General features: G+C 40.6%; 1 protein-coding gene across 1 annotated transcript in view; it reads left to right on the top strand.

The window, feature by feature from the left end:
- The first annotated feature begins 3,804 nt into the window (after positions 1 to 3,804).
- DMBT1 (deleted in malignant brain tumors 1) overlaps positions 3,805 to 26,038 on the top strand; it is a 62,393-nt gene continuing 40,159 nt past the window's right edge. The window contains 3 exon segments of the mRNA XM_042458483.1: positions 3,805 to 4,078; positions 21,697 to 22,011; positions 25,665 to 25,671. Coding sequence (XP_042314417.1) covers positions 3,805 to 4,078; positions 21,697 to 22,011; positions 25,665 to 25,671 — 596 coding nt within the window.

Raw genomic sequence — 26,038 nt, 5'->3', positions numbered from 1 at the left:
ATTTATTGTATTGCATCTTTCTTACGGTCAAAGACCAGCATCAAGGTGATTCCTATGGGGAAAAGGCCAATCCTGCTATTTTCTGAGTCCGCCTCTGATCCTTGGGGTCAGATCTGGGAGAAGGCGCGATTCAACCCTTCCTTCCATTCTAACATGCACTTTTTATTTTTTATTTTTTATATTTTTTACAACAAAAAAAACCAAATAAAATTCATAACAATCATAACTGAAGTAAAGAGTACATAATCTTATAGAAATTCCAACTTATATACTCCCCACTTCAACATCCCCCACATCAACCCACCATTCCCCCTCCTCCCCGTCCATTCCATTCAAACTTCATTCACTACTTCCCATCATCAGAACCCTTATTCAAAACCTGCTTACTCTAATTATCTAAAATGAAATCTTAAGCTCGATATCAGACCTTTACAATTGTGTTACGGTACAATCCTCAAAAGTAATCATATAGGCAATCTTAATTCTCACCTAATCTCCATCATTAAATTCTAATTTTTCGAAGCTCGTAACTCTGGAGTCATTAAAATTCAACATTTAGGATATTTCCCAATTCGTAACAAAATATAATAATATAGTATATTATAATTAACAAGTTCTTTGCACACACACAAAGAATTTTTTATCTCATATTAAATTTGCTGTCTCTCCTCAAGATTCTTGAAATATTAAGCACTTTCTCGCCATCTTCTAAAAAGAATTTGATGGTTCATTCTTAGACCTTCTGGAAAGCTTATCACATTCCATCATGTCCATGAGTTTAAGTCTCCATCTCTTCCTTCGTGGGACTCTTTTAGTTTCCATCTCTGGGCGTAGACTATCTTGCTGCTGATACCATGTAAAATAAAATTTTACATTTTTTTTCAATTTCCAAATCATTATATAAGCAGAAAGATTTCAGGAGAAAACTTAAGCAAACAGAGATTGACTTCTTAATTCAAAATAAATCATTTTCCAATTGCCTTGCCTTTTGTACACGTCCACCACATATGAATATAATGTACCTTGGACCAATTCACATTCCCACACATAGGTCACTACAATTCCATAAATTTTACTAATCGTTTTTGGGGTCAAATACCAGCGGAAGAAGATTTTATAATAATTCTCCTCACACTTTGACTGCATGTATATTTTAGTCTCTATACCATGTATATTCCCATTGTTCTAATTGTATAGGGAAACCAAAATTTTGAGACATTTGATCATATTGTCCTTTATAATCTCCTCCTCCCATATAATATTTGTTCAAAATACATTTGTAAAACTGGACAGAGGGGATTCTTGTTTGACATGATTTCACGCTCTAAATCTGAATCTGGCTACATAAGGCCAACGTGCTCTTTTCATTATCAAGCGTTTCCCTTAACTGTCGGTAAAAAAACCCATGTAATATTTCTATTTTTGTTCAATCAATTTCTCTGAGGTAATATCTCATACTCAGAACTGCCCATTTTACTAAATCCTCAGATAGCAACCAATTTCCCTCTTCCTAATATTGAATTTACAGAAAGCTTCGTGTGGGGAAACCAAGGGGGAATTTCGGTGCTAATTCTTTTCTTGTATTTTTTCCATACTTTCAAAAGAGGATATCTTCAAAACATGATTATTAAAGTCGGAGTTCACCCTCTCTATCATACAAAGAGATACGCATGCCAGCCAAATCGTAGGTTCGTACTTTCTAAACTAACATATCCTTACCTTTAAGTTACCCATCTTTATCCATGTTAACAAGTTGCCTCAAAGTAAAGCTTAAGATTTGGTAGTGCAAGACCACCTCTTTCTTTGGCATCTTGTAAATATTTCATTTTAATCTGGCTTTTTTCCTGTCCAACAAATTTTTGAAGGCTCTTTTGCCATTCTAGAAAGGGTTTACATTTTTATAATCGGAATAGATTGAAAAAAGAACAAAAATTGGGGAGAACGTTCATTTTAAACTTCTATCCTCCCAGAAAAGATAGATCCAAGTTGTTCCAAGATATCAAATCTTTTATACATGCACTTTTTAAAAAGAAGTTAACTTCTCTGAGTTTATTTTGCAGCCACACTGGCTTTATCAGATTTTTTTCTATTTTTCTTCTCCATGAAAGTGTTTGTTGATTGTGCTTTTAGCAGTTCTTCTTCATGAAATCTCAGGAACTGGTAGAGCAATGGCAGCATCTTTGCTTCATCAGTTGGATTTTTCTGTTCTGTTTTTCTGTCACTAGGAAAGAAGATTCAGAGAAGGCCCACGCATCCAGAAGTTTGGTGAAATACAACTAAGATTGACATAAAGTTGGCTCTTTTCAGTTCTTCCACCTGAGTACCAATAGTGAGTTTAAACGCTTCAGGCTTCAATCCTAGATACTGAGAGTAAGTCCCATTGAAATTAGTTGGCAACTTAGAGGCGAGTAAAATAGGACTAAATTTTCAGTCACAGGAGAGCTACCTACTTATACATTGGAATGAGTGGTTAAACAGATTTTAGTGTGCCATTCCTGCAAATGGAGAGGACAGCAATTTTTAATATTTTACTTGGTTCAGAAACCACATGGAGGACAAAGCAGGGTGGGCTAGACACTTTGCTCCCTGGGGTACTAGTTAACAAAAGCAGCAATAATCAATAGTAACACAATTAGCAAAGCATGTAAAAATCTTCTTTACATTTATGTAAAGAACAAAACCAAACTGTTTGTATTAATTGAATAATTTGATTTACTAGTTCAAGCTGGAACTTTCCTTGATAATTAATAATGTAGTGGAATGGCAATATGTTTTCTCACTCCTTTCATATTTCTTCTTTGTTTCACTACTCTGAGGGAGGAGCATAGAGAGAGAAAGAAAAAGCATCGGGAGAGCAAGGTAACTGTATTAGAATAACATAAGACTAATGCTGCACCGTGGGACCACTTCCTTGCCAGAGTCTGAATTTGCCTATTAAGGGCACCTTAGGGGTGGGGTGCTTTTTAAAAGAATCCTGATGACCAAAAGTGAGCATGAGAATTGGGTGTCAAAATGTTTCCAGTGTTTTGAGGAGGATTTTCCCTCCTAGGAGCAGAGGCATGGGCTGAGGTGTCTACCTACAGTTGCAGTTCAGCTGAAATCTGGGATTTAATTGTGTAGAGACACAGATTTGAACTAATCCATGTTTACTAGAGTGTCATCATGTTCACAGTTGCTCTGCCCCAGTTCATCGCTTTGTGGCCACCCACGGGTAGGAAGACCTGCATTTTGTTTTTCTTACTCCGTTATTTTCTTCTTTGTTTCTCTACTTTATAAGGGAGGAGGACTCAGAGAGAAAAACAAAAGCGTCGCGAGAGCAAGTAACTTTTACGGAGAGGACAAAGACTGAGGCTCTACACCTTGGGACCATTGTCCTTGCTTGGATTCTGATTATGCTGTTTAATGTTCAGTTATGGACCAAGGCACCTTAGGTTGTTGTTTTAACTGAGGCATGGGAAATGGCTGGCAAAGTGCCATGGTTGAAGATATTTCCCCTCCTTAGGAGAAGAGGGCGGCCCTAAAAATGCCCACATGTGCCTTTTAGGCTTTTAAAAATCCCCCTTCTGTTAGGAAGGATGATTAGGGGAATTTTAATTAGCTCCAATATAGCCAAGGAGGGGCCCTAACAACACCACGGGCCGGAATGGGTCCCAATAGTGTATACAAGATCACCAGCAAGCTCCAAGAGAAAGAGACACTGATACCAACTAGTCCAATTAAAAACTAACGTTTATATAGCACAGGAACAGCCACACAGCACAAAGGGGGAACACACACACCACACACATCAAGGCTACAGCAGGGATGGTAAGTTCGGAGATAGGTTTGAAAAAGAGGCCACCACTAGAAGTCTTTTCCGGGAAGTCTGATGAAGCTTGGATGGACAGTGAATCACGGCCGCAGGAGCGGGGGAAAGGGCTGCGGGAGCTAAGAGCAGAGTTCAAACTGGTGTGGACCAATGTGCAACCTGGTGACAGCGAAAGCTTAGCTCAGCTCAGCTCAAAGCTCAGAGCTCAGAGAAGGTCTAAAAATCCAGGGTTTTTTATAGGTGAAACTTATGAGGACTTGCTAGACAAAGGTTTGATTGCTTCGGCTGGTTAAGCCGAGAGCAAGTAATGTGTTGAACAGTGCATTTAGGTCTGAACACAATTCGGAGGGGCATCCCACTTGATTATAAGTCATTAAGCTGATCACTGGCCATCAGTGAGAGCCAAGTCTATTGTCTTACTTGGGTCAGCAGTGGTGATTCTGGGTTGGGCAACTCCCAAACTTCCTGTGGAAAATTTCTAGTTCCCTGTTTTCTAGGGGCTCGGCCTTTGCAAGTGAGCTGCCTACGTGGTCCCATGCCTTTGGGTTAATGGCGGTCCTTCTGGGGTCAGGCAGGGGTCATAGCACAGACTGCGGTACCCAAAATTTTATTAAAACCAAACTTGATAACACTTGGGAAGGGCATGGCTGAGGTACTTACTGGTCCTGCTTACAGTAAGGAGGCTTACAGTAAGCCAATAAGGCGAACCTCTCTGTGCCTGACTTCCCCACTCCTGATTACTATAATTTCAGTGATGTTTTTTATAAAATATAATGATGTTGTCTGTGTTATTTGCAGGGCCATACTGTGGTTATGTATATCCTTCAAGTCACCTGTTGACATGAATTTCATAGGGTTTTCTAGGCAATGAAATAGAGATGTTTTGCAAATTTGTCCTCAATATTAATGGATCAAACACGTATTCTACTTTAAAAATTATTTAGGCATTTCAGTTATATGTTTGTATTTTAAACATGGCTAATGTGCAACATATATTTATGGTGTTTTACATTTGCACAGTAAGATACTTAACATAGGGCTTACAGCCAATAAGGACTTTATCACACTGGATGAAGCCTGGACAAAAACTAGAATTAAAATTTAAAAAAACCCCACAGATCTTTTTTCAGATGACGTTTGCACAAAAGAGAAATAATGCAAAAATAATCCAAACAAAAAGTCAACAAAAATTGGCTCCTTTTTACTTCAGGGAACTCCAAAGCATGCAGCTGTGCAATAACTCTGGTAGATGGGAAACCACAGAAGTTTTTTGCTGAGTACTTGCTGAGCAAGATGCACATCAAGGCTGAAATGCTGTCATTTTTGTGAGTGAACAGCTAATGCTATATAGGGAGCTAAAGAAGATTTGACAAATAAAGAAGAAATTTAGGGAATGGATCTTAAGATCACATTTAAGCAGTGACCTTCCCCTTTAAGACCTGAACCTCCGAATTTGCAAATCGAATGGACCAATGGAAGCGTGGGGTTTTCCACGGGAAATCCGATTTTTTGCAGCACGTCTTTGGTGCTTAAAAAAAGAGCTAGCAAAGAGGAGAGGAGGAGGGAGAAGGCGAAAAAGGAGGGACGGGGAAAGGCCAGGCGGCCATCGGGTCCCCTCGCCCCATCCATAGCCATCCTCGCCCCGCGGAGACCCTGCGACACCGATGAAGCCTCCCACCACCAGGACAGGGCAGACAGAACGGGGAGGCAGAAGGGGAGCCCCGGAAAGACCGCCAGGCCCTAAAGGGAAGCAGATCGAGAGACCGGCAGAGAGTCCTTCAACAGGGCCCAGCAGGAAAATGAGAGACAATGGAGTTTATCACACTACTTACCTCCCGTCTGCTCCCTGTCCCCCAATGTCACCGAACGGCAACGGGACCTCCTGGTGGATCTGATCGCTATTAAAGGAATGCTTCCATTTACATCATGGAAGTGTTATCATAATTGTTTAAAAATAATCCCCTACTCTAACCACACATCCCAGTCATAAAAAACAGAACAAAATGAAATAACTTACAATATGGCTTAATGCATAAGCTAAAATTAAGGTAGAAATTAGAGACGGACATCTGTGTTCACGGTGTAGACAAGCTATCTATATCAAGACAGTAAGAAAATAAAGGAGAGGCTAATCTGGCAAGGCCTGCCAGAAGAATCCATTTAAACAGCCTTTTTAAAGGCTGCTAAGTGGTAATGTGACAGATCTTCTCTGGCAGGTCATTCCATACCTGAGAGCGGCGGATGAGAAGCCCTCTGGGGTACCGCAGCCAGTCTGGTCTTTTAGCTATAGCAAATGCTTCCAAAAGGACCTTAATGTGCAGGGAGGATGTGTGTGAAGAAAGCACTCCCCACAAGTAGTTCTGGACCCACAGGCCACGTAAGGCTTTAAGGTGATAACCAACACATGTACCATGCCCTGAAACTAATTGGCAGCAAGTGAAGGGATTTCAAGGCAGTTGTTATATGATCGTTTTCTAGACGTACCTGCGACCATCTGGCTGCCATATTTTGTACCAATTGAAGTTTTCCGAACTTGGCACTAGGTACCTATGTAGAGCATGTTGCAGAAGTCCAGTCGAGAGGTTACCAGCACATGTACCACTGGTGTCTTGGTCCCCGGCTTCAGGAAGGGTCACAGCGGCATATCACCCAAAGCTTGAAAGTTGATAGTGGAACCCAGGCCTGAAACAGATGACCAAAAGGTCTGCCTTGGGGCTGCATGGAGGCAGATTTTAACAAAATGCATGCACCAAATGAAGCGTAAGGCATGCCAAGCCCACCCCAACTCGAAAGAGCCAGGCAAAAAAAGGAGTAGACAAAACCCGCTAGTTTTGGTGGCCAGCTTGGGACTATGGTGGGATGATGGAGGGGGGCAGGCATGTGTGGTTTGCCATGGTCCCGCAGCGATTGGCACAGAAGAGCCTCTGGCTGCTCCTTTTACCCCATCTGTTTGATCCCCTGTCTTTCTGTTTTAGCTTGCAAGGCAAGACTGATCACAATAGGGTGCAGTTCACTGAGAGAAACCAACATATATCAATTTGACAGTGGAGGGGATGTAGCATTTGAAAGAGCAAACCAGGGGTTGAAAAGTAAAGTACATGGTTAAGAATTTAGATCTGTTGAAAGGGAAGTGAAAAAGAAAAGAAGAAAGAAAAAAGAAAGAAGAAAGAAAGAAAAAGAAGTTTTGAAGATTGGAGTATGCCTGTATTGCTGTATGAAATTCAGTGACAGGAAACATGTTGATATCAGAAGCACCTCTCATGGTCAATCAGGAGATCTAGGAGGAAAGCAGAGGTTCATTTTTCGGGTTTGCATGACTGTAGCTGGATGGTGCCCAGGAGCTCCCTGTCCTCCAACCTCATTGCACAGATGTCTACCAGAGATACCCTGGGATAGACTGCTATCTGCTGGATTTGAACAATATCCAACACATCCATTTTCTAGAGTTCAAGTTTGTAATATTTATAGTTTGTAATGTTGTATATACAGGTTTATGGCCACTGATGCACCACCCAAGTGCATCCCACCTAAAATCCACTGCAAGCCGTGCTCAGTCGGCCGACCTGCAAAGCTGAGAAGCTCCTGAACTTGCAAATTGGCCAGCTAAGCATGCTTGCAGCCAGGTTAAGGCGAGATGCAGTTGGGTGGTGGCATCCATGGCATTGGCATGTGAAATACCTGACTGCATCCCACATCTACAGTAAAACGGGAAAAGTAAGTCGAGGGTTTTTTTTTCTTTTTTTGTAATGAGATAATCTCTTTAGATTCTCTTTGAGGATGAAATTTCTGATCTTGATCACTATAGGACAGATCTATATTCCTTGATAAAACTTATGTGAGACAACTTTACCCTTTAGATGTTCTCACAGTGTGTTACCTTCAGTGTCTGTTTAAAGCCTGTATCAACAACCCAACTTCCAAAAGATTTTTCACAATGATGCAGCATACTCTTAATCTCTTCAGATGAAATAGAGTTGAACCCTATGCCCATTCACTTGGTTTTTTAGCTTTCCAAAATGGGTGCTTTCTTAATCAATTAAATAAAATAACAGAACAAGTTGCTGATTAAGATATAATCAATCATCTCCTGCTTGGGTAGGGGATATCCATATTCTCGTGGGAAAGAACCCGTTGTGCATACAATTTCATACATAAATATGCAGAAACATTCAAGAGTTTAGGAAGGTGAAAACCATAGCATAAAGAAAATCAATTACCCTCACTGGATACTAGTATATTGCTAACAAATCTTCCATAGTATGGCATGTTTGACTTTTTCTAGCTGTTCAGAGATAAGGCAACACATAAAAAACTCCAATGTTTCAACAAGGATACTTTCCATTACATGATATATTTATATATGGAAATATTAGCATGGTACATAATTTTGTTCTCTCATCTCCCAAGAAGCAGATCTACTGCTAAAGATGCTTTCCAGAAATGCTTGTTCCATGTCGAGGCAAGAACAGGGCAAACTTCCTTTCCCCTGTGATTTAGTTTGGGATGGCCATGTGTCCTACAAAACTCAGGTCTCATTTGGAAGCTATAGATAACATAAGAAGTAAAGGAATGGCCTTGACTGTCCCTCAACAACATCTGATCAACTTTTCTCCTGTGTTTAAGATGTGTTTCTTTTAAACTGCAGTGGCACTGTGGATCCATGGGCTTCAGATCAGTGAATATGACACTTTTTCGATTGTCTTGCTTGAATTATTATGGTTGTAACATGAACAGGGACATACTGAAGTCTGTATGTTCATGTTCCCACCATATACTTATACGGGGTGAGATTATTTGAATTTCTTTTGCATCCGGGGGGGGGGGGAGGTTGTTTCCAGAATGCACCCACACAGAGCTGAAGCAGGCAACGGTATATTAAAAAAAAAATCTTTATTCATATCTATGCAATAAACTGGACATAAAAAGATGTAAAATTTGCATTTTTGTGCTAACAAGAGCCTCTTTTTGCTGATGTGTAAATATCCACCTAGATTAGCCAAGCATAGGAAAATCTCCATATACAACCATGTACAGTTGATTGAAAGTTACAGAGATTTTTCAAGACAGTAGGATAAACTAAGTACATTCTCTACACACATTTTTGGGTGGCATCTATAACACCACGCCACATCCCTGCATATGCCCCTGTAACTGTAACCAGGGCAACTGGGATGATCCATGAAATAGTTTAACTTACTCAAGTCATATGTTTTTGTCTACTGACTAAAAGGTTCTGTCATAAGCACCACTAATGACTATGGTGGTTATAGGATGACTCTATATAGCATTATGTTGCTATACACTCAAATCTCAACAATAATAGTATTATCTTCACTAATAGTAGATTTGTTCTCACCTGATAGGACCCCATGTCCTGGCCAAAGAGGAAGATGAAATACAAGAAATTGCCACCTGGATTATAAGAAGCATGGTTTTCAGATTATGATCAGTTTTCAGGTTTTAGCTTGCAAAAGATAAGATAATATAGTATTGCTATTTGATAGCTTGATAAATGCTGTGTGGATCATTCCACAGAAATGCATTCAATAAATGTAATCAGTTACTCTGGAGAAATCCTCTCACAGAGAATTAAATCTCTTGTTTTCCATTCCAACTCAGCCAGAAAAAACAACAGCTGTTACTATCCCCTTTTGGTTAGCTCATTATTTTGCAACTGCCTTCTTTAATGCTCCAGTACTACTGAGCCAATGTAGATTCACTGCTGGCGTTAGGGTATTGCAAGATGGCCTGAACTTGCAATGGCATGGCCCTAAATGTAACATGGAAAAATTGTTGGTATATTTAAAATATTAAATGAGTTCAACTCATTTATATTTATTGCTTAAAAGATGCTTCATCTCCAATGCCAGACACAATGCAATTGATTATAATTGCCATTTATTACCATGAGTAGTTATTTTATTGCAAGGCTCCCTTACACTTTGAAAAGTCATTCTGAGAAATAATTCCTTTGTGGCTCACGGCTCCGAGTTTTTAAATTCCCAAGAATTATTTTGACACACCAAAAATAAGCATCTTGTCTCTAAGTAAGCCTATATCGTTTTACTTATTGCACAGAATAACAGTTCCTCCTTGTTCTTTAAAAATCTCTAAAAGAAGTATTTACGAAGATGTAGTAAATATGCATCAGGTAACACTTTTATTTAAATTCCAAATAATAACCCCAGAACATTTTTGACCTCAGTGTCTTAGACTGACCTGCGCTGTGAATTAAGGCAGTTTGATGTTCAATGCTATGGAATTTCTGCCGCAATGCATGGAATCATGGAATCTGTAGTTTTGTGAAATATTTCTCTGTCAGAGAGTGCTGATGCCACAACAAACTACAAATCCCTACATTTCCACAGCATGGAGCCTGGCAGTTGCATCCATACAAACATTATTATTTTCTGCATTGCAGATTCAACCATATTAGAGACTTTTTACCACATATTTTTTCAGGAAAAGGTCTTAGTTTCTTTACTCTCAAGTTGTTGTAAAGTTCATGGAATAGCACAAGGTGGCAAGAGTTCTTATTTATGATGATTAATTTAGGGTGGAAAATAAGACAATGGGGGGGATACAGACCAACACTTTTGTGCCATCCGCAAGCTCATGCCATGACCCCACCCCCATTACGCCATTATGCCATGTACCCTTCTAGATGGCACACGGCATCATGCACTACTCTAGCACAGTGCCCAAATAGCACAGTGGAAGGGGCACATCATGCTGCCCACTGCAACTATGACGCCCTTCCAGGGAGCAGAAAAGAAGTTGCTTTTCGCAGCTTCTTTTGCACCTGAAGAGACTATGGCATGCGATTGCCTCAGCCCCAATGTGGAACGAAAAGGGGCCTTATCCCACTGCCCATCTGTACAGCCCCAACAAGAACAGTCATGACCAATCCATAGCAATACGGATAGTGAAAAAATACAGAGCTTAGTGCACAGCAAAATAAACGATTATTGCTCCCAGATTCCAGCCAAATTTGCCCCCCCCCCCGTTTTTATCACATGGCTTTTTACCAAAACCACCATCTGGGTACAGCTGGCTCTAATACTGGTCCCTGAACTCACTTCGGTGGCCATTTTTAAAGTCGGAAAGCCCTGACTTTGAAAAATGGTTTCTGAAGCTATTTAGGATCAGTATTGGAGTTTGGCTGTACCCAGATGGCAGTTTTGAGTAAAAGCCATGTGATTAAACCAGCAAGAAGCCTGAATTTGTCTGATTTGGGAGTGTTAAAGTGTTTTATTTTGCTTGGCGCTAAGCTCAGTCTGCTGAATCAAGGCAACATCTGTTTTTTAAGATCCATCAACACGGACTTGCAGTTTAGTCAAGGGATCTAAAATTCTCAGCCAGGTTGCCTACTCGCCTGTCCAGACTGCCAATCCCAAGGATTCCACAGAATGCAGCTTTGGACTAGGATTTAACATCGTGGTGGCAAAAGGCTTTGCTTCTCATGAATAGGCCTTTACTCAGTGTACATCTGCACTGTAGAAATGAGGCAGTTTTACATCACTTTAAGTGCCTGAGCTCCATCCTATGGAATCCTGCGATATTTTATAAAGACTAGCTTCTCTGCACAAGAGTGCTGGTGTCTCATAAAATAACAAACCCCAGGATTCTGTAGGATGGATCCATGGCAGTTATAGTGATGTCTACAATGTAGATGCACCTTGGTTGTAGATGATCTTCCAATATATCTTCTGTATCATCTTTTCAGGGCTGCTGTAGGGATGAAGGGGCAGAGAAGCCTGCTTTCTCCGATGTACTTGAATGTGAATGAATCAATAATGTTTTCACAATGAATATTCATTTGCTGCAGTATGTTGAAGGCCCATCAGACTACTTTTACCCTGGATTAGAAATCGATTCTTCCATGTGAAGTTCATATTGGGTACGATTCTGTCACAATCCATTTCAAGGCATGCACAAGGAATGCCTTTAGCCGAGACATCCAATAGGGGTAAAATCCATCTTTTTTTTTTAAACCCAGGTTCTGCTGAATGAACTTGCCCCCCAATCATGATCGGGGCAAGTTCAGGGAGGGATTTAGGTCAGAGGCGGGCAAAGGGCAGAGCATTCCCTCCCCTCATGCAGAAGGAGGAAGAGGAGGACGGAGCCTGGGATTGAAAAAAGGGTAATGAGAGGAGGCAAAAAAGGGTAACAGTTGAGAGGAGACTCTAGGGTGACAGGCTGCAAAAAGGGGAAATGGGGTGACGGGAGACGCAAGGGACAGAATGCAAAAAAGGGAAATGGGGTGACGGGAGACTCAAGGGTGAAAGGCTGCAAAAAAGGGAAATGGGGTGACAAGACTCCAATTGATTCCATGGGTTACTTTAGTTGGAACTGACAGGTCACTCTCTCTCAGCCTCAGTGGAAGGCAATGGCAAACCTCCTCTGAAGAGAAGTTAAGCAGAAAGTCAGTTGTGTTCAGGTCAGAGGCAGGCACGAACGAGCTCGCATCACACACCCCCCCCCTTTTTTTTTTAAATTATTTGACAAAATGTGCATGTTTTTTTGCTTGAGGTAGATTATATAGATAGCTAGAATGTGGCTAGCTGCTTGTTCACTTTCCTTTCATTTCCTCACTTTCTAGCAAAGGGGAAATTTTGCAAGAGTACTTTGCAAAAAAAAAACACAACTTTTTTTCCTTTGCAAAAGAATGCTACAATTCAAATGTTACAACGTGCTCTTGTCAATTTGGCAATTGGCAAATTGATACATGCTTTGCTACTGTCTCTAAGGGGGACCCTGAATTGCTTTTCAAATCAAAAAGAATGCAGGCAATCACATCCTTTCTGGCATTTCTGAGGTGTGGAATTTATTGTTGTTGTTGTTGTTTGTTTGTTTGTTGCAGTGTATGAGGCATTCTGGGTGCAAGGAGGGGGATACAGAATGCAGAGATGGCATTAGCTTGCATTTTGGGGTTGAAAATGGGGCCAAGGGCAAGCATAACCTGCATTGACCCAAATGCCCACAACACAACACACACAAAAGAGGTTTTTAAATTTGACAAAATGTGTGTATTTGTGCATTTGTGCCTGGCTCTTTAAAAAAAAGGAGAGGGGAAGCCACTTCCGATGCCCCAATGAGTGCTGCAAACGTCACCTATGATGATCGCTTGATTGACAGCAGGTGCCTTCATGTTAAACCCGATTTCCCCAAGAGGGCATTTGGGTTAAAATGCCCCTGATTTTAGTGGGCACTTGCTTATGGAGAGATTCGGGAGGGGCCCCCGAATCTGCCCAGTTCCTCCAGGGAAAGAGTGCCAGTGGGAATGGGCCTTAGTCTCTGGTAACAGATAACAGAGTCACAATCAGGTTTATTCCAAGTGCGGATTTACACACAAAGTCTTATGAAGCCAGGCACTCAAAGGCAAGGAAATGCTTACTGGCAATTGTATTTTTGTTCAGATATGTGATTTAAGTGCTTAATGTGCAGTGTTGAAGTGAAAGGAAGTGTTGAAAGAAACAACAATGACAGGTAATTCCCAGCATTTCCTACACAGAGCAATACAAGCAGAGAAAGCTGATTCCTGCCAGGCATCTAAACTAAACCAAGGCCCTTTGTTTCACAGAGAGCTTGGATGGATGTTTTTAAAGTAGTTGTTATTACAGGAAACATTTAATGACTGTGCCAAGTCCAGACAGGTCAGCCTTAATATCACCTCCACCCTTCCCCATTTTAGCTTATTTCAATAAATCTATTACATTTGGATCAATGACTAAGGACGTTTGGTTTTGTCAGTGAATTTAATGCCTTTGCAAAATACCAGAACATCCACTATCTGTTATTCTTGGCATCAACAGTTTAGTGCACAGTAAAAATATTGCATGTAAAGTACATTTTAGCAATATAGCCATCTAATTATGATTTTGTTTTTCATATGACAAATAGGTTTTAAAATGATGCAATCTGTCATCAGGAATGGCAGTCTTCCATTAGGACTGGAACACATTGGTCAGATTCTTAGAATCCAATAAGTTGTTACTTTATTTGCATGGTTAGCAGCTTCATCTGGTTTTCCTCCCTGAAAAATAAATACAGTTAACCTGCACCATACGCAGGCTTCTCTTTCACAGCTTTCAGCATATGCTGAAGCTCCAGCACAATGTTAATAGTGGCGATGCGCCGCATGCACGTGCCTTATTATTTTTAATGGGGCATGAGCATATGCGAGTTTCCCCTTACGCAGGGGGGTCTGGAATGGATCCCCCACATAAGGGAAGGCAGAACTGTATTTGGTACACTTTCACACCACATAAGTATAGCACTATGATTTCACATTAACTGCCATGGCTCCATCCTATGCAGTCCTAGGATTTGCAGTTTAAGGAGTTGTTGTTGTGTGCCTTGAAGTCATTTCCAACTTATGGTAACTCAAAGGCAAACTACAGGGCTTTCTTGACCAGGCTGGTTCAGAAGGGGTTTACTTTTGCCTTCCTCTGAGGCTGAGAGTATGTGATTTACCCAAGATCACCCAATGGGTTTTCATGGCTGAGTGGGGATTGAGCCCTGGTCTCAGCCTTGTAGTCCAACACTCAAAAATTATGCCGAGCTGGCTCTTGTTACCTGAAAAGATGGGGGGACTTGGGGTCCCCATCAACTATGTCAATATTTCCTCAAATGTTGCGGGAACTGCTTAGCTTAGAGAGGACAGCAAGAGGTTGGGTACCCTAAGGGACCATTTTCACCTATATCTATTAGTACTAATTGAAGGAGGAGTCCATGTGTGGTGATTAAGGAAGGTTTTATTTAGAAATACAGTGCGCCTGTGCCATATGCGGGCACACCATACATGGGCATGCCATATGGGGTTTTCAGCCTACACTGAAGCTGCACAGTGGGAAAAACAATGTTTTCAATGTGACTTGAGCATACACACTTTTTCCCTTACACAGGGTTCAGGAATATATCCCCTGCATAATGGAAGGGCCCACTGTATACAAAAGAACACACAAACAGACAGTAACAATTCAATCTGGGACACCATACAAGGCAAACCAAAATGGAGATATGAAGATTGGATAGCAGAGGCTTAGAGCTGTACAGAGAGTAATATTTACCAGTCCTGAAGAAGAATCCATAGAAAGCATGGTGTGGTTCAGATGGCCTCTGAGGGCAATGTAGGAAGATGAAGCTTTGGAAAGTTGAACAGAGCTCCAGTAGGTGGCAACTTTATGCACAGAGTGACCATGGATTGGATATTTATATCGTGTTTGGTGCCCTCAAGGGGTATTTAATGTTCCCAAATGAAGTACAAAGAGGCTGAGTGCTTTCTTATGGAATTGACAAAAGGGCAAATCCCAGTTGATGGTATTAACTCCAGATTAACAAAACAGTGATTGGATGTAGGACAACCCCAAGTTAGATGGATAAGGAAGTTGGCTGGGAACATGTCAGGAGTTAGGTAGGAGATGCAGTCTTATTTGCCTTAGTCACTGCAATGGGATCACCTTTGTCTCCAGTGCAAGAAGACATGTGAAAAACCTGGCGGGGGGGGGGGGAGGATGGAGGGATCAGCAAACCAATTTAACCTTTATTTTGGTATCACCAAGATTCTTCACAATGTGCCTTTCCCATGGGAAACTTCCCAGTGTTCCAAAGGTCATTGTGACCTATTAAAACATGTCTGGCTCCAGATATGAATATATGTAACCCCATATACAGTTCAGGGGGTGTGTAGTATGCTTACACTGTCTTATTTAGGAAGAGGTGTTTAGAATTCTCATCCAGAATGCTCAGCTGCCTCCTAACATTACAAACCCAATGAGTCCATAAAATGCAGCCATGGTAATTAAAGTGGGATTATATGGCATAGTGGTATGAGTGTGTAACTACAACTCTGGAGACCAGGGTTTGATTCCCAACTTGGCCATTTAAACCCATTGGGTGACCTTGGGTAAGTCACACTCTCTCCAACTCAGGGAAAGACAATGGTAAACCTCCTCTGAACAAATCTTACCAAGAAAATCCCATGATAGGTTCACTTGAGGGTGGTCATAAGTCAGAAACAACTTGAAGGCACACAATAACAACAAAATCATGTAGCATGACTCAGCCCTGGGCTAGCTTCTTTTCTTCCAATTTTCAGTAGCAATCACAGCAAACAGGGAGGGAAGATGTGGTTTGCCCTCCTCCAGTTGCAATTCTGAATAATTGCATCCCAAAGCAGGCCAGTGTGGTGCAGTTGTTTTGGTGTTGGACTAGGAAACTAGGAGTCCAGGGTTTCAATCCCCACTCAGTCATAGAAACTATTGGGAAGCCTTGGGCAAGTCACACCATCTCAGCCTCAGAGAAAGGCAAGGGCAAATCCCATCTAAATAAATTCTGCCAATAAAACTCCTTGATAGGTTCACCTTACAGTCACCATAAGTCAGAAATTGTACACAACAACAACAACAACAACAACAACAACAAAGCATAACAAAAATCAGTATAATAATCATCTCGCATCATAACAACTGTCAGACTTAAGAAGAAAACTCCCACTGGCACCAACGGAAACTATTAAAAAAAAATACAAATAGTAATACAGGAGTCCTTATGCGTTGATGACCACTTACAGATCTGGGCTATGGGGAAGAGTTAAAGTTTCCCTACCAAAGGCTGAATTTGCATTGCATATGCTATTTTAAAAGTCATTCACACAACTGCTAATTGTGTGAATGGTATCTTATATAATTTGGTCCAATAATAATCTCAAGATATTTGGCTGGTGGCCAAGGCAAAAGACTAGATGGTGCCCTAATTCAAATTTCTAGACTGAGTACATTCTCTTAATAAATTATTGATTGATAAGTCATCACCTATGTAGGTCCCACTGGTTCAACAGACCTACTTTAGTTGGGACTAGCCATTAGGTTTAGGCCAAGGGATCTGCCTAAACTAGTTGCTGAATTTTTACTTCAGCATTGCTGATGGCACAATAACCTCTCATGTGTCTGAGGGCAGCGTATTGAATTAGGAAAAACAGAGCAGGATGATTTGGGAGGATCAGGGCAATGGTGGGTGGTTGCCGCCTCATGAGGCAGCTAATTCAGTCTGGCTAAAGGAAAGACTGTCCTTGTATGGATGACAAATGAAGTTATGCTCATGGAACAAAACTTCCCTGCCTCTGTATTACCAATGATTGATACTGAAATAAGAGTAACCAAACTATTGCCATAGCCTTATAGAAGTATGGAGTTGGAAGACTCCACAAGGGTCATCCAATCCAACTCCATTATGCCATGCAGGAAGACACAATCAAAGCCCTCCCAACAGATGGCCCTCTATCCTCTGTTTAAAACCTCCAAAGAAGGAGACTCCACTACATTCGGAGCGTACTATAGTTTGCGTTCCAGCATATTCATTATAAGTTAACAAATATCCCAATAACTGTAGTTCCTTTAGTTCCCTTCTTGTTAATTATAGTGCATTTAAAAGAATGAATGAGGTGTTGAGTTTGGGACTAGAACACTGGAAGACAAGGATTCAAATTCTCTCTTAGCCATGGAAGCCCACTGGCTGTCTCTGGGCAAGTCGCATTCTCTCATCCTAAAAGGAAGGTGAAGGCACATAAGAGCAATAATAGATTTATTGGTTTGCTGCAAACTTTTAACAGCAAACTGTAATGTGAAGCTTCTAAAAATGAACTTATGGAAGAATATTAACATTTATTATTGAACATTTCTCCAAAGTATTTCATATGAATTGTCCCAGCAGTTTTTGCACCCCATTGTAAAGAATATCAGCATTATTCACACATGCCAGAGACTTTTGGAGGAGGATAGTGGAAGGGGTTAAGCAGAGACAATCTGAACACCATGTTATGATTTCTCCACTTTTGAGACAAAATTTGAATCTGGAGTTTCCCTGCCTGCTCACACATTACTCATTCAGTCAACACTAGACCTTTTGACTATGGTTGAGTATGACTTGGCAAATAAATGCAGTACTTCATCACCTGCTTATCGTGGAGTAGTTCCGAGAAAGACAATGCATTTCATGAGATTTTCTTGTAGTAAAAGGAGAGTAAAAGGGCAAATACATTCATGCTCAGGACCACTAGGCATGTGTTTTGTCTGCTAGTGTGGCATAGCCTTGTTAGGGTTCCTGCAAATGTTCACACATGCACTCACTGGCTCACTCTCACAGAGAGAAAGAGCTTGTCTACACCAGCCAGGATACTCCGGGCTGCTCCCAAAGTATACTGGTCCTGGAGCTGGCCTGGATCCCCCTTCCCATTACTTCTGCACTCTGGAGTGGAGCCAGGCAGCTGTCTACTGGTGCAGATCACTTCCTCTTAGGTCAGAAATGAGGCACCCAGCATTGATCACATGGCTGGGTATCTTGTTGTGACGTAGGGGCTGTGCAGACCAGCCATTAAGGGCAGCCTAGGGGCAGGGTTGGGGCGTGGCGTCCATACAATGCACATCCTGACTCCACTCACATGGTGACATGATGCCGTACACCACTCCACATGGCACACAGCATCACGACATCCTCTGGCACTGTGTTTACATGACACAGTGCCAAAGGAGCACCTTAAAGCCATGGTGCTGGGGCTATCATGCCATTTCCAGGGCACAAAAAGGACCCTGTTTTGCAGCTCCTTTTTGCACCCTGGAAAGGCCAGATCAGGGTCGCAGTGTGCGGTTGTTGCAGCCCCGATCTGACACAGCTGGAGGCAGCTGCAGGCTGCCCCTTAGGGGTGCTCTGCACAGCCTCGTAATGTTGTGAATAATGCTGAGGGAGTGACTTGTACCAGTGGTGGTAGTACCAGACAGCACAGTGAAACGTGTGTGTAAACAGCTGCCCAGCATCACTATAGACTGCTCTGGGTTTTTCTCAAAAATCCAGAGCAAAAGGTAAGTCTTTTAAACCCCTCTTAAGGCAGAGATGGGATGGATTTGATGCAGAACTGGCCTCGCATCATGCATTCACACTGGGTCCTTGGCCCTGCATCATGAAGACAGGGCGCCATGAGGGGCAAGAAACCAAGTTGAATGGCCCATGGCGACATTCCTGAAGAGAATTAGTGTGTGTGAAGTGGGCAATAGGAGATTTCTTCCCACTGCAAATACCAAACGCAGGGCGGTCCTCTCCCCACCATTTGGGTTTGTGATGGGATAAGCAAAGGATTAGATTTCCCCTTCTCCACACCGTAGTCTAATTTGACTCCGTCTTCCCTATGTCACCTATTTGTGGGAGATGAAATGCTGCAGTGCAGCACCAAAGCACATGATGAGTGTCACATCTAGCCTAGACTTTTGAGCCAAACCCTTTTGTTAGCATTGCATTTAATAGGCTACAACTTGGATTCCTTTGCTATACCAAAATGCTGTTTGTGCTCTTTACTAGTCCTTTCTGGACAGACATGAAAACTTGGGATTCAATCATTAAATTTGCTTTTGGGCTGTTCCAAATACTGATAAGCTTTTTTTCACCTGAACTATTTCAAATTGTAGGTGCAGATTCCTATGATGGAATGCTTTCCCATGAAAAACAAATGTCAGCATACAGAAAACCATATGTCAATGATGTGCTTGTCTTCTGTGTGAGGGAAGAACTATTTTTACAAAAACATCTGGACATTTCCGTAGTCTTTACAGTAATCTCTAGTCATTCCGATAACACTACTATAAAAGGATTACCTGGGTGTTTATCTCTTGAGTATCATTTTGAAAAGCAAATTAATTTTAGTTTATTTTATTTGCAATACATGTGAAAATTGCCATGAAAATCCCAAGCACTTCATATTTAAAATACATTTGAAACTACATAGACTATTGTAAAAACAAAACAAAACACAGTATTAAAGATCAATGCAATCAACTCTGAAAAACTAACATTTCCTGGAACATTTGCATCATATGACACCGTGTGTAATTACAAAGGTATTTGTTGAGTACAGAAAACGTACCCTACTACTGCCTCTCCAGAACAATAATCATCAGTAACTGTCTATTTCCAGGGATATGGATTATGAAATGAAAATATCCTGGACTTCCTTGACACAGATTTGGGAGTTCAAGAAGAAAGATCAAATTGCATAGTACACATTTTCCGGTTCAGGCTAAAACTCTTATAAATGCTGAAACATCATACTTCTTTAGATTAGCAGAAAAGCACATGGAAAATGGGTGCCCCCAGACTCTTCCTTTTGATGCTGCTAGTGCATTCTACACTCCTACAAGACTCAGGTACTGTGCCCATATTGCCTTGGCTTTGGGGGTGGGTTGTTGGCTTATTAAATACCAAAAAATGTGGACTGGTGAAACAGTTGAACCTAATCAGAGTAAATATAAAGGAAAATACTAAAGAAATGATAAATTGCAAAACAATGGTTGGATTCCATCCATCGACTTGATTCCTGATTTCATGTACTTCACATGCATAGGAACCAAAATAACAATAATAACAAAAGTGCAAGGATATGCAAAAATGTGCAAGGATATTTATTGTGAAAATACAGTATGCACACATTGAGCTTATGTGTCTTCAGGAATCTCTTAATGATTAGTAGGAGTATGTTCCATCTTCTCTCATTGATTAGTAATTCCAAAAGCCAGACTTTACATTATACATTAAACTGTGTAAAGCCTTGACAATTCAGCATTGTTGTTGCTGTTGTTGTTGCCGCTGCTGCTGCTCTTGCTGCTCTGTCCCTGCTTTATCCCCATATTTCATGATAGCATTTCATTAAAGGGAGGGACTATGTGAATATGTTCAAAAAAGTGGTTACAAGCAAGCTGTAAATATGAGGGTTCCCCCACCCCCCACCTTAGAAACTACATGAGATTAATAGAGATTGCAGAATTACTCTTGTGGGATCCATACTTTGGGAAAACTGCTTTTTTACACTGTGATTCTCAGACCCTACCAATTTTGGACATGTCCTACACTTCAGCCTTCTGTCCAGAAGGAATTCCAAAGGTCCTCTATTTTGAGCATGACTAAGAAGCATTAATCTACATTAACATTAGTGGTTTTAGCTTTTATTTTGCAATGTCCTACGTTTTTCTTGAACATCCTACATTTTGCAGTGCCTTATCCTCATTTGCGGTAAGAACATCTCGTCATCTTGGCTCCAAACACTGGGTTTTTTTTCATAGCATTTATTCAGATTCTACATTCTAAGTATTTGCCTCAAAAGTACTTTTCATTTTTTACTTTACATTTTGCTTTCAGGCTCTTTTATTGAAGAGTCAGAGTATGCACTTTTTTAAAAAAAGTGGTCTGGTGTGGAAGATCACTCCAGTGTCGCCCACTTTGGCCCCCTGCGTCCTGCTCCTTCATCCCCCTCCTCCTCCTTCACCCCATCTCATCCTGCCATCCTGCCACCCATCCCATCATCCCCTGCCTGCTCCTACACCCTGATTTGCCCCCTCCTTCACCCTGCCGCCTATCCAATATCCTCTGCCTGCTCCTGCATCCCGATCTGCCCCCTCCTTCACCCTGCCCCCTATTCCATCACCCCCTGCCTGCTCCTACACCCTGATCTGTCACCCTCCTTCACCCTGCCGCCTATCCCATCATTCTCTGCCTGCTTCTTCACACCATCCAGTCCCCAGTGACCCCCTGCAACCTGCCCCATCATCCCCTGACTGCTTCTACACTCCGATCTGCTCTCCTCCTTCACCCTGCCACCTATCCCATCATTCCCTGCCTGCTTCTTCACCCCGATCCAGTCCCCACTGACCCCCTGCGACCTGTCCCATCATCCCCTGACTCCTCCTTCACCCCGATCCTGGCCCCAGTGACCTATTCTATCATCCCCTGCCTGCTCCTACACCCCTATCTGCTCCCCTCCTTAAAATTGCTTAAAATTCAGAGCAGTATAGATCTAATGTCTTTCTCTTTTGTTACAATTACTTCATTGATGTGTTTTTTTAAAGGTGCCCAAGAATTGCGTTTAGTAAATGCATGGAACAGATGTGCTGGAAGAATAGAGATATTTTATCAAGGAGCTTGGGGGACTGTTTGTGACGATGACTTCTATATGGAGAGTGCGCATGTAGTGTGCAGACAACTTGAGTGTGGGGAGGCAACCACGGTACTGGGATGGTCTTACTTTGGCCGAGGATCTGGAGATATAGTCCTGGATGATGTGAACTGTACAGGAAGCGAACCCTATCTCTGGAATTGTCAGCATGCTGAGTGGCTCGTACATGACTGTGGGCACAATGAAGATGTCAGTGTTATCTGCTCAGGTAACATTGCTCTATATTCTTTCAATTGTTGTAGAATTCTGAGCTTCAAACAATATTCAGATACATCAAGGAAGGATATTTCAAGGACAAAAATTATTGTAAACAAAACAACCACCACTGAATGCACAACACAGCTGATTTGTTCCTGTGAAACATTCAAAAGGTTCCAATCATCACATAGTTTAATAAATAGAAATGTAATATATGCAGAGTTATGCTGACACACAGTACTAATTATTTTGGACAAGCATAATATTTGAATACCTGACAACGAGGCTGTAGTTTCCAATACGCAACCAGATCAAATATGATTGATTCCATAGATGTTATTCTTTTTTAGTTGTGAAAATATAGATATCTCAAGAAAACAAAGATCATCATTGGAGGGACTTAATAGTCCATAAAACTTTTATTACATCTGGAATTGGGTTATTGTAACTTGATTGATCTAATATTAGGGTCTAGTAACTGATTATTTGTTATTTTTTTCTAAAGGGTGACATATTACTATAAGCAAGAGAAAGCAGAAATATTAACATTTGTGTGTCTCTTTTACTGGTTATCATATACAGGTTGAATACCCCTTATTTGAAATGCTTGGGACCAAAAATGTTTCAGATTTTTAATTTCTTATTTATTTATTTATTTATTTGTATTGAGGAATATTTACATATAAATAATGAGATATCTTGGGGATGGGACCCAAGTCTTTTAAACTTTTTATATTGTGATGCTTTACCTGTATTTTATTGTTTCTTGTCTTGTAAGCCGCCTTGATCATGCAATTGGAAAGGCGGGATATAAATAAAAATTATTATTATTATTATTATTATTAAGTCTAAATACAAATTTCATTTATGTTTCATATAGACCTTATACTCATAGATTGAAGGTAATTTTATAAAGTATTTTTTAAATAATTTTATTCACGAAACAAAGTTTGTGTACATTGAGCCATCAGAAAGCAAAAGTGTTGTTATCTCATCCATCCAATGAAAAATATTGGATTTTGGAGTACTTTGGATTTTTAAGGGATATTCAACCTGTAATAAATTATTATTAGTTACTGTGCAATTTTGGTAACCCATGTGTCAGTTATGAAATGTCTCACCAATATAACTAAACTCCATGAGAACGTATCTGCCAGTGCCAATGCAAGCAATCTCAGTGGTGCATACTTAGCCCTAACTAGAAAGGTTTTCATTGAAATTACATATGACAGAACTGTATACAGTTCAACAGCTATCAAAGTAACAATTTCTTCTCCTGTATTCACAGATGCTGGGCTTCTCCCAACAGGCAAGTCTGTTTATTTATAGCACATATAAAATGCCTAGTTCATGGTTGCTTTCTAAATGCAAAAAATATGGGCTGCCAATTACATTCTACAGCAGGGATGCAGAACCTTTGAACAACTAGATGCTTTGTACTATAACTCTGTGCTGCTTAGGGTTTCTGGATGTTGAAGGCAAATCATTGGCAGGGGGAAGTTCTTCTCCACATCTGTTCAAGTGGAAGGTAGCCATGATATCAGTCAATTTAGGAAGCTTTACAGTTACTTTTTTGTTTGTTTCTCACATATGTATCTCTCTCTATCTTGACAGGATCATATAATACCGAAACACCAACTCCAGCCCTTTTCTCTAGCTCTGATGAAGGTATGAATCTCAGAAATTAGGAAGAGTGACAAAAGGATACTACAGTTGATGTAGCTTCCATTTTCCAGCATTATTATTATTATTATTATTATTATTATTATTATTATTATTATTATTAAGCTTTATTTATATAGTGCTGTAAATTTACACAGCACTGTACATACAATCTTTTAATTAGACGGTTCCCTGCCCTCAGGCTTACAATCTAAGAAGACATGACAAAAAAGGGAAGGGAGTGGAGGATGGAGCCAGAAGTCTATCTAGCCAGATGTCTCTTGTTGTTTCAGTCTGGTTATTTATCTAAGGTTGTGTTGCTCATACATTTAGTCAAAGGGCAGCAAAGCTGTGAGAGTTGTGTCCATGTTTACTACTGTGGAGCATGGAATACAATTTTGCCATGATGGCTGTCACAAGACTGATGCAGATGTGATGTGCAGACATCTTGACTGTAGAGTTGCCTATGAGCTTTGGAGCATGATTCTTTTGTTGAAGGAGATATCCTGGATGATTTTGAATGTGAAGGAAATGAGGCTATTCTGGGCGAAATTGGATCTTGAGTGAATTACAACAGTTGCACACTTTCAGAAGCTTTTGGGTCCAGTTTGACTAACCACAGTTTGTTGTGTTGTCCAGATTCAGAACTGTGGCTAGTCTGCCTTATGATTAATTTAGATGTGTTAGCTTTAGTAACTATAGTTTGAGGTTGGCTTATTTGAACCTAAACATATGTAATGTTAACCACATTTTACTGAGACAACATAATGAACTGTGTTGAGGCAGAAACTAAGGTAAAAGCTTCTAAACTTCTCTTCTTTTGTAGTTGCACAAAAGAAATAGAGGGAAGGGGCTAACAATCACATGTCCCATAATTCCTCATTCTCATCCCAGTAAACTGGGGTTTAGCATGACATACGGATATGGATTAATCCTTTTTACAATTAAATGCAAAACTGTATATAATTGAAAGACATTACAAATGTGCTGCTTAAAATTATTATTATTATTTTTTTGCATTTTCTATCTAAGGTAGGTGGAGGAATTTTGCAGCACCTTTCAGATTAAGTGAGAGAAAACAGTTGGTAACATAAGCTTTCATAGATTTAAGGCTACTTCATCAGATGCATGAAATGAAAATGAACTGACTTTTAAAGCTATGAATGAGCAGGTTGTATATGTAAATAGCAACAGAAATGCAAAAAACTTGTGGGTATGGTGGTGAGGTGACAAGTTCAGTGTTAATGATGGTCAATGATTTTTGGGGAACAAAGGCAGCAAGAAAGATATTGCCCAAAGTCAAGGTAAGTAGCTAACCATATGAATAGTGGAGGGAATTATAAGAATGTAATGTGATGCTGGCTGGAAACCAGAAAGGAGATGTGATTAACTGAGCAAGAGAGCCCTCATGAGGCTGGTGTCAGGTAGGTGGATATGATATTTACTATTTGTATGCTGAACCTGCAGCAAAATTCCATCATCCATGTTAGGCACAACCCCCACAATCAAACTCTGTTGTTTATCTTTATGAATCTCCCTGTTGTTGTTTTTAATTCCTGTTTTTGAACAGCTTCCACATTTTATACAACACTAAAAGCTGAGGAAGTTTTTGAAACTACCTACACATCAGGTGAAACTGAAACAATATCTATGACTGAAGAACCTGAAATAGCTTTTGGAAGTACAGAAAGATCCAGAGTCACCAATGCACTGAAGAATGAAGAAACAATTACTTCAGGCTTGCCAACAATATCCCATGGTGCTGCAGAAGAATTAAACACAACTAATCCTCCATCAGTGCCTGGTACTGTAACTTAATTCAATGACTTGATTTCAATAGATGAGCAAGATTAGGTCAAAATAAATTCATAATTAGGACATAATCAGTTAGGGGATTCCTTTGATACCAGATGTACATCCTTACTCTTATGGGGACTGTGCCAGCCTTTGGTTAATGGATCCCTCCTTATCCAACTGAAAAACAAGAGTCAGTATGTAGAGAGATCTTGTAGCACTTTTGAGACTAACTGAAAGAAAGACGTTGGCAGCATGAGCTTTCGTAGCTTCAGTCTGCTTTCTTTAGTGGAGTGGAAACCAGAGACAGACACATATATGCCACTGGTATGTGAGAATGTCAATTCAAATTCAAAATCCTTTGTGTATGAACATGATGTGGCACATCCCAATGTCTTTGTTCACTAATTACCATTGTTAAAACTAGGCTTGCCAGTTTTTGGGCAACCAAAATGATGAAGGTCTGTAAATCATACCCTATCAGGAGAAAAGTAGGGAACTGTTTAGCCTGGAGAAGAGATGGTTAAGAGGTGATATGGTAGCCCTGTTTAAATATTTGAAGGGGTGTCACACTGAAGAGG

This window comes from Sceloporus undulatus, chromosome 3 (assembly GCF_019175285.1).
Source record: "Sceloporus undulatus isolate JIND9_A2432 ecotype Alabama chromosome 3, SceUnd_v1.1, whole genome shotgun sequence".
NCBI lineage: Eukaryota > Metazoa > Chordata > Lepidosauria > Squamata > Phrynosomatidae > Sceloporus > Sceloporus undulatus.
This window is presented reverse-complemented; position numbering and strand designations above follow the sequence as displayed.